This window comes from Rhipicephalus sanguineus, chromosome 6 (assembly GCF_013339695.2).
Source record: "Rhipicephalus sanguineus isolate Rsan-2018 chromosome 6, BIME_Rsan_1.4, whole genome shotgun sequence".
NCBI classification, from domain to species: domain Eukaryota; kingdom Metazoa; phylum Arthropoda; class Arachnida; order Ixodida; family Ixodidae; genus Rhipicephalus; species Rhipicephalus sanguineus.
The window spans coordinates 117,339,274-117,348,651 of NC_051181.1; the positions used below are offsets into that span (position 1 = coordinate 117,339,274).

General features: G+C 44.1%; 1 protein-coding gene across 1 annotated transcript in view; it reads left to right on the plus strand.

Annotated features, from left to right (window-relative positions):
• Nucleotides 1-8,176, plus strand: part of LOC119396248 (uncharacterized) — a 47,492-nt gene extending 39,316 nt beyond the window's left edge. Inside the window, exons 9-10 of the mRNA XM_049417016.1 lie at nucleotides 2,548-2,617; nucleotides 7,639-8,176. Coding sequence (XP_049272973.1) covers nucleotides 2,548-2,617; nucleotides 7,639-7,794 — 226 coding nt within the window. The 3' untranslated portion in view covers nucleotides 7,795-8,176. The remainder of the gene's footprint in view (nucleotides 1-2,547; nucleotides 2,618-7,638) is intronic.
• Nucleotides 8,177-9,378: the final 1,202 nt, after the last annotated feature.

The window sequence follows — 9,378 nt, forward strand, 5'->3', positions numbered from 1 at the left end:
ATGCGGCAGGCAAAAGAACGCGAGCAGACGATGCAGACAGTGCGGAAGTGCGTCACAGTTCTGTGTGCTGTTTACATGATAGATGGCGTTGTTGCACATGCTGGCGTGTCGTTCTCGGAGCTCTCCCAAACCGAAACCGAGACTGGTCGGTAATAAACAGGCTGTAATTAATTATTTGTCGTGCGCTGCAACAAGCGATGTGCCGTGTTATGACTAATAGGTGTCCAGCAACTTAGTGCAGGAATAGAACGCCACACCAAAATTTTTGTGTCGGTACCCTTTTAATAATTACAAGGTATTACATACTGGGGAGTTGCAAATAGCAGACAGTGAAACTTCACGCTAACACCCATGCTTATATCATTGAATTCAATAGACCGCAATTTCTATTCCTGTCCAGGTAGTGGTAAACATGCCATTTACAGTGAGCTCAAATTGAGCCAAGAACAAGTTCATAGGTCAGTTTGTATTGAACATGAATGGGTACTTCTGACAATCACTTATGCATACAGGACTGCAAAGGTGACAAATGCATGCCAATCAGGACTTCAAACAATAATGAGCAGCATCTGAAAAGAAAAGACTGTGACATCCCACCAAAAAACAGATAGGAAAATACCTGATGCGATACAACTTTCTTACTGAAGGTTATAGTTCGTAATCTGATTATTTACAAAGATATAAACGAAATTTCAAATCTTTAATTTAGTTTTCAAAAAAAAGAAAGGCAGAATATGAGAACTGTTACCTTCTTTCTAATACTCACAAAAAATTCACTTAGGATATGAACGATCAGAGGACAAATTCTTAAGGAACAAACAGGTTGGTGTGGGTGACCGCCTTAAAAGGGCCCTGAAACACTTTTCCAAGTAATCATTGAATGATCTCGCTGTAGGAATTTATTGCCTCACAAATTGATGATTGCCGCAAAAATATTTTGAATCCGACCGAGTCACAGGACTTTCTTGCACACTTTACAGATTGATAACCAATTTTTATGGTACATGTTTTCTTTAGTGCAATGGAAACCTTACCGTCCAGAGTGTCTATCAAGGAATGATTACATGGAAAACGCCATGAAACACTTGCAATAAAAGTTATTCAATCTGCAGCAACTATGATGTCGTATACACACGACACATGCTGCAAACAGTGGGAGGTGAGCGCGATAGCCAACCATGTTTGTGCACAGTGGTTTGCTGCGCATGCACCGCAGCTCCACATGTTCCACCATTGCTGCGAAGGCAGCGCCACTTCTCAGCATGCAACTCCTTTTACCTCGTAAACAGCACAGAATAGAGCGGGGATGGATGATGATATACATGCTCTAACTTTGAGCACTAATTATGGTGTGCATGAAAGCATCACACTAGGTACAGCAAAGTGAATGACTCCATAATCGAGCTTTACAGCTCTTCCGCTAAGCTGCGCGACGTATATGTTTTTTTTTTTGTTGTTACTTTTACACGCGATTTAAAAATATAAAATGTACTCAGATCACAAAAAGGATGCTTGAATCTGTCACTGTAATTCACAGTCTTTTCATTTCCACCAGGATCTAATCACACGTTCTGACCAGTTGTCGTCCCTTTAAACACTTTTTCTCACCTTTTGTCCTGACGAGCAAGCTGAAAGCTGCATAGGGTGATGACAAATTAGCAAGAAGCTATGTTAGCGCATGTCATGGCCTTGCGCGCTTCTTTGTTTCTTCTTTGAATGCGTTGGCTCATTTTCGGTGTCATCATTGGCGCACTAATGTCACTACTGTGTAATTCTAGCATACCACAGAATGCGGCTCTAGCGTGGCAGCTCCCTGTGGCGACCACACTAACTGAGCAGCACAAGAATGTTAAAATCATCCAATGGTCATGTTTTTTCTTCCTTTGCATAGTCAGGGGGCCCCTTGGTGACATAATTTTCAGAGAGAAGAGCGAGCTATTTCGAGCTGTCTCAAATGTAACTGTATGCTCTCTGCTGCATGCAGTCCTATAATATTTGGCTGACATGTTCACAGGAGCCTTGACTACCGCTTGGTGGCATTTTCTGACCGTTCAGAAAGTGTTGCAATGCCCCTTTAAAGTATTTTGCAGTTTGCTTATATACTGAGATGTGACAAGATTCCTGCAGTTCTCACATGAACCATGTTCTGGCATTTCACTTCTTGTACTCTAGGTGCTAAAGTCTGTGGGCATACCACTCAAAGCCAATGAGACAACATACAGCTCATGAAGTGAAATATACTGGAGCCCATGCCTTATACATAACCTTTAGAGTGCAATACTGAAACCCTTTATGCTTATTTAGAATAGCTGGGCTATTTAACTGCCTTGAGAACATCGTTCTGTGCAGGTTTGCATATTAGGCCCGTGAGACTTTTTGTTATAATTGTGCATCCATTTATCGTTCCCCGAGTGTAGTGTATAAAGTTACAAACAGCATTGTAAGCTTTCCATCTTTCCATATCACTTCGTCTCTGATATTTTTTCAACTTTGTCAAAAATGTTATAGTATAACCAACTCTCCTGAGCTCGTCTCCTTCTTTCAAAGTGTCAAGAACAACCAGTCAAGTTGCTCGGGCAGTCTGTCCACTGCTGAGGGCAGGGGCGACTGCAGGCAGGTGAGAGTCTTCAGACGCATGTTTCTCTGCATAATTTGGTGCTCACTCGAGTTGGATGTCAAAAGTGCCTTGTTCATTTTCAGCTGCAGTTAACTGCCGAAAGTGGTAGCCGCACAGTCAAAGAAGTTCCCTGTGACCACGCCAGTGCGAGAAAGTGTGATGTGAGCGTTTAACCTTAATGTACAGGTTCAGATTTATTTGATGCATTAGCATAATACATGCCAAGCTGGGGCTGTATTTACAAACAGTTGGGACTGATATTGCAGTGTCATTCTCAAAGTTATCTGTAAATCACCTTATCATCACGATCAGCCTATTTTATATTCACTGCAGCACAAGGACCCTTTCCAACGATCTCTGATAGCACTGTTTTGTGCTAGCTGGTTCCATTTTATGCCTGCAAACTTGCCAATGTCGTCATGCATTCCTTGCCATCCCTAGCTGAGCTTCCAATCCCTTGATACCCATCTGTGCAATAGTAGCGCAGATGGGTATCAAGGGATTGACAGGGAAGGGTATCGAGAAAAGATAGCCATCTGCAGCTCTAACAGACCACTGGCTATCTGACCTGCGCATAATATTGTTACGAGTGAGGAGTGTTTATTTACATATGAAGGCACATAGAGATAAGGGATGACCCAGACAGCCACTGAGATGTTGCAGTGGCTCACAACATAGTTCGTTGTTGTCCTCTTCTTCTACTTCCTCTTATATTCACTGTTGCAATCCCCGTTTCACAGACAAAGCCCACTTGGAGAGTCATTGTTTTGTGCAGTGGTAATAGCACTTATGACACGCAACATGGGCAAGTGTTTTCCTAGAACACCGATCAGTAGACAAAGGCATGCAACCAAGCAAGTTAGGTCATTCAGTTGATCTATAGCAATGAACGGGCCCACATAATGTGACAGAAACTTGCTGCACAAGCAGTGCCTACATTGTGGAGTCCGCAGCAACACAAGGTCACCCTTTCCAAAAGAAATTAGGGACTGATTACTGTCGGGCGGTTGCTTCACGTGGTATTGCGATACCAACGCATGAAGGCGTGCTATGCGGCAGGCTTCCTTGGCAAGGCAAAGTGTCTCCATGTTTGGAGAAAAACAGCAGAATTCAGTCAATGAAGCTCCAAGACGATTGAGCGTAGTGAAAATAAAAAGAGCTGTAATCACTTGTAACATGCTTCACTGTGTTGTAAGCATATGTTATGAGTGGCAACATATCATCCCAGTTCTTGTGGTCAGAGAACACGTACGTGGACAGCATGTTCGTCGAGGTTCGATTTGTTTGTTCAACAATACCGTTCGTTTGTGGACAATAGAGCGTTGACTATTGGAATTATGCACTGCATAAAAAAAGCAACTCTTCAACAGCTTTGGTGACAAATTGAAAACTGTGGTCACTTATGATCATGCAAGGTTGCCCATGGCGTAGGACAATACAACGCAACAAGAAAGCAGCCACGCAAGCAGCGATGGAAGGTGGTATTGCTACAGTTTCTGTGTAGGGAAGTAAAGTGGCCTACACGGATGATGACCCATAGGTTGTTGTTCGATGACTGTGGTAATGGACCAAGGAGGTTGATGCCAACTTGTTCAAAGGGCGTATGCAGAGGAATTAGTGGCCACGTAGGCCTGGTGGAGCAGTTGAAGGTCTCTTATGTCGTTAACATTGATCACAACTGGCTGCATCTGAGGCCACTAAAAGCACATGCTGCAGCTTACGGGTGAACCCCAGATGACCTGAAGGTGGGTCATCATGCATGGCACGTAGCACAGTACTACGAAGAGTCTCCGGGACGACCAGCAGAAAGCGCGCTCGATTTTCATAATAATTAGCTTTATACCACAAGCAGTCATATGTAGCAAAATCACCATTTTCTTTAGTATTGAGGCTCGATGGAAAGAAGCTCCAAGCTGATGTCATTGCACTGATCCTGCTGGAAGACGGTAACATCCTAATACTCAGGTGCAATAGCGGACAGACAGTCCTTGAAAGTGTCTTCATCAAAATGTGCTGTTGCCAACGGTAAGCGGGAAAGAGAACCAGCGTCTGCATGCTGGTGGCTGCTTCTGTATGTCACTGCAAAGTCGTATTCTCACCCCTCTGCGCCAGATGACCAGATGGATCCTGAAGGCTGACAGGCTAGCATAAAAAATGTTGATCAGTGACTTATGGGCCGGCGTAGATGTATACCAAATTTCTGAACAGCAAAAGCAACTGCAAGCCATTCCTGTTTTGTGACAGTGTAATTTCACTCAGTAATGGTGAGGCAAGGACTGGCATAGGCAATGACATGTCCGGCACCATCGCGCCATTTAACCAGCACTGCTCCAACGTCGATCCTACTGGCATCCGTATGAATTGCGGTAAGAGAGCGATGATCGAAGTGATGCAGGATGGGGTCTGTGTAAGTAGAAACTTAAGCTGATGGAATGATGACTCACATTTGGTGTCCAGTGGAGCGATGCACGCTTTAGCAACAGATGTGTAAATTGGTGCATAATATCGGCGACCTATGGAACGACAAGGCACAAATAAGGACGAAGTCCAAGGAAACTGCAGAGTTCCCACGCAGACTGCTGAGGCTTGAAGGTACTGACTGCTTCAGTCTTGCGGGTTCAGGTCTGACTTTTAATCTTTATTGCTTTAGAAGACAGAGAACCAAAGTCTGTCACACATTCCGGAACTTTGCATTCTAGAACCTGGCTAAGATGCTTGTTATGCTCTTGAAAAGGGCTGCCAAAAATAACTTCAAACAGATGACAACGATTATTAATCACAAGTACAATGCTACTGCGATTCAATACTATTAGGCAATGTGCAGGTACAATGCTACTACGCAATGTTGCAGTTCGAAGAGAATGCGAGCATAAAGTTCTTTTGCACATCGGGAAAATCAGCTTTGTAGACGCTATTGACCCTGCAGCAAGTGTACGATAAAATGCACTAAAGAAAGGCGCAGTTTACGACTGTTGTGCAAGAATGGGCAGGAGACGTTACAGGATGACAGGCGGAGCGGGAGTCTGTTGACAAAATCATTTCCAAAGTGGAACAATTGATTTGTTTTGATAGAAGAATTACAGTCGAGGGTTTAAAGCATGAGGTGGATATTCCACACAGGTCAATTCATGCCATTTTACGCAATGATTTGAAGATGAAATGCGTCAGCGTGATGTTTGTTCTGGGATACCTGAACAAGGAAGAGTTAAAATGCTGCAGGACAATAACTGATGACCTTTTTGAGACGAGTATGCAGAACCCAATGTTGCTTGAACGTCACTACAATCCAGCAATGAAACAGCAATCATCAGAGTGGTGCACACCAGTGTGTCCCACACCGAAAAAATCATGAATCATGAGATCGTGAGGAGGGCCTTAGGAGGCTTCTCCTGCCAAATAGTTGCTTCCTCATATAGGTACTTTCCTCAAAATAGGTGCTTTCCTCAAATAGCAAGGTATTCACCAAGTGCTCCCCTACCCACCGCCCCGAAAAAAATTCCTCGCTACAGGCCTGCCCATGATATACTCACAAGTACTCAAAATGCAAAAAGCAGTCGGTCCAACTTGCAACGCTTGACTGAAAGCAATAAAAAAAATTCGGTATAAGCCACTACTTGCCTACTGCTTCGCATGACATCGACTAACAGAATGAGTGGGATCTGCCGAATTTTTTACATACCATGCAATCTCGACCTATAAGGCCCGAGATGTTCATGCATAGCAGAGTTGGTTCAATCTGTTACATCTTATTTCTTTTTTGACTGAAGTTGGCGGCATCAGCGTTCCATCTGAATGTTGTGTTCTCAGCCAAGAAGCTTGTAAAATTTGGGAGGCATGCGCTTTTTAAGAAGTGTTAAGGTAGAAGTGAACGTAGCATGAAATGTAACAAGTTGGTGAACTCGGCTTATTCCATTCTTCTTTTGTTGTAGCATTCTGTATATAGAGCAGACTCTACAGTACCTGATTATCAGGCTTGTGGAGTAGCGTAGTGTATTAAATGACCTTGGACATTTGCATCTTTCTGTACTTAGTTGTAACTTCACATCTAATCCAGTTCCAGTCTTTGCAAACATGCCTATGCTTTTCAAACACTTGGAATGTGCTGTCCTGAGAAAAATGAGTGCATGCTATTCGAGAGAAAAAAGTGAGAACTGAGCTTGTGGAAAAAGATAGTTACAGCAAAACATCTGTGAGTTACAACTTTTAGGTGTCTATGCAAGCATTCATTTCAGTTTTAACTTTCCATTTGTATGTTCTATGTTAACAACTTTGCAACTCCTAATACAGCAGACTGGTTATACTGCAATGGAAAAAAGCATTCTCTTGCCAACCAGTATCAACCAAAATTCTACAAATTCATGTTGGAAGGTTGTGCACGAACATTTCCTTCCGTGGCTTGCCTAAAACAATGCAGCATGTCCCACATGCGTCAAATAAAGCATTACTATAAACGTTGCATAGGGCATGTGTTGTTTTAAAACATAACAGTTCTCCACAAAGACTGCAGTATGTACTGATTATGCTGGCAAGTGTTTTGTCCCTTGAGCAGACACCGATAACCCAGAATTCTGTGTCAGCATTTCCGAAAACGCAATCGTTAAGTCGTAAAGGCTAAAAACCAAATACTATACTACATAAAAAAAAATACCCCCAAAGTACATCTTTTGAAGAAGGGACCGAACTTGCTGCAAAAAATTGGGTTGTTAAAAAATTCTTTGTTGGTTGGACCCACTGTCAAATCTCAGTTTATCTCCTCAAGCAGAAAGATAAAACTGTCAAAATGTTCACCTTCTAGAAAAAGTTAAGTATGCAGACATGAATGCACGAGATGTTTCCCTTCCCTTACATGTGTGTGTCTGCATGCCTAACTCTTTTTCTACGATGAATTCCTACCAACTTACTCAACTTTCTGCCATTCTGAACCAAATACTACATATTTTCGTTTTATTCTTATAACTTAAACCAAGTTATTTGTGTCAAGTATTAAAGCATTACTATATCTTTTTTTTTTCTTTTTCCAGGTCCACAAGCTGTCTTCGTTTGGTCCCGAGTCTCTAGATGAGCCTCAAATTTTTCTGAGCTCCTTAGACGGAACAAATGCATCAACACAAGTTTCTTGTTGGCAAGTTTCAACACCCAAAGTTGCTCGCAGGGCGTCTTATCAGAATGTCACGTGATGAACATTGCTCAAGTAGAAACTACTCTTTGGCGTGTGTTCTGCTATTCTTGCATTGTTATATTATACTACGGTATCTGTTTTTGCCAACGTTTTTAGATACTGTCAGTTGGGTAAGCGCGCGCGGTCGCAGCGGCGAGGAGCGGCCCCCTCTCATATCCCGCGCAGCGGCGGCGCTGCTGTCGCTTTGGGATTGGTGAAGGAGCGTCGTCTGCTACCTCTGCATGCGAAACAGCGGGAGATTCGTTTCCAAATACGCGGATTTTAGGTAAAGCAGCTAGAGGAGGGCCGAATGAATACTACTTAGTGATAAATAAGGGCCGCGCCTGTACCTAACAAATGTATGATTAATTCTGTGCCTGCAATGCATCAGTGGCGGGGCCAGAGGGGGGGGGCACACCGCGCCTGTGCCGTTCTTCCCTCCCCCCCCCCCCCCAAAAAAAAAAGTCTTCCCCGCTATTGTTTACAGAGCAAGAAGTGACACTCGACCACACTTGCCTGTCCGGCACCCACTTCAGATCAGAGTGCTGGAGGAAGGCCGGTCATGAGTTCGTCCACTTGACTGGTAGACACTTTTGAAAGCTGTGCTTTGATTTTTCGAATGTCGTTCTTCGCTTTTTCTCGAAAAGCTGTGGCCCTAATAACCCTCTTTCTTAGGTTTTTAGTAGTCGAGCGTAATTTTTGGTGAAGCCTCGTTGGTTTCGTAGATATCTCCTTTTTTTTCATCTCCCGTGCTCGCAGATTCTTCCTTGTGCTCTTGCATGGTGGACATAAGTCTTCCCGGGACAGCCCGAAACACTTAGTGCTCCTCCACACGTCCCGGATCTTCAGGGCTGATGTTGCGGTTGAAATGGAAGGGAATAAGCTGCTATGACAGCCCGTGCATATTTTTAGGCGATCAACATAACTAAGAAAAGCTGATACCATCTGCAGGCTCATGAGTTTCAGCTGGCTTCCCAAACCATGTTCGCTGTAAAGTGTGACGGGCGCTGTATCCCCGCCGTGGGAGAGCGATGCGCGGAACGCAATGAAAGTTCTGGCCGCCGCAAGGGGCGCTGGTGTAGTAGTAGGTGCTCGCGCTCGCCGCGCTTGCTTTGGCTCGTCTGGACTCGTTCGTTCTCTCTGTGCTGTGCCGTCACTACACCGTCACCTTGTTCGGATGTCTTGCCTTCGCTGTCGTCCGTTTGTTTACCCGCCACTGTACCCACGTGTTCTGCGAACCATGCCGTCAAATCGCGCAAGTACATGCTTCGTCCCTGGCTGTAAAGGCGGGTATAGATCGTGCTCGGAGAAGCTTTCGGTCTTTAAAGCCCCGAAGGATCTCTCGAGGCGAGAGCAATGAGCTCGAAATATTAAGCGGACTGACAAAGAGCTGACGAGGGACAGCGTTGTTTGCGAGCGGCACTTCGACGTAAGTTTCATCGAAAGGATATACCAACACATTATAAACGGTGAGGTTGTTGAGATACCCCGCGTTTGTCAGAAGACGGTGTGCCTACGGTGTTTCCGGACGCACCAAAGTACTTTACCAAAAAAAGAAAAGCAGACAGGAGTGTCCAAAAATAAGGGAGCGCCAAAAACTTGA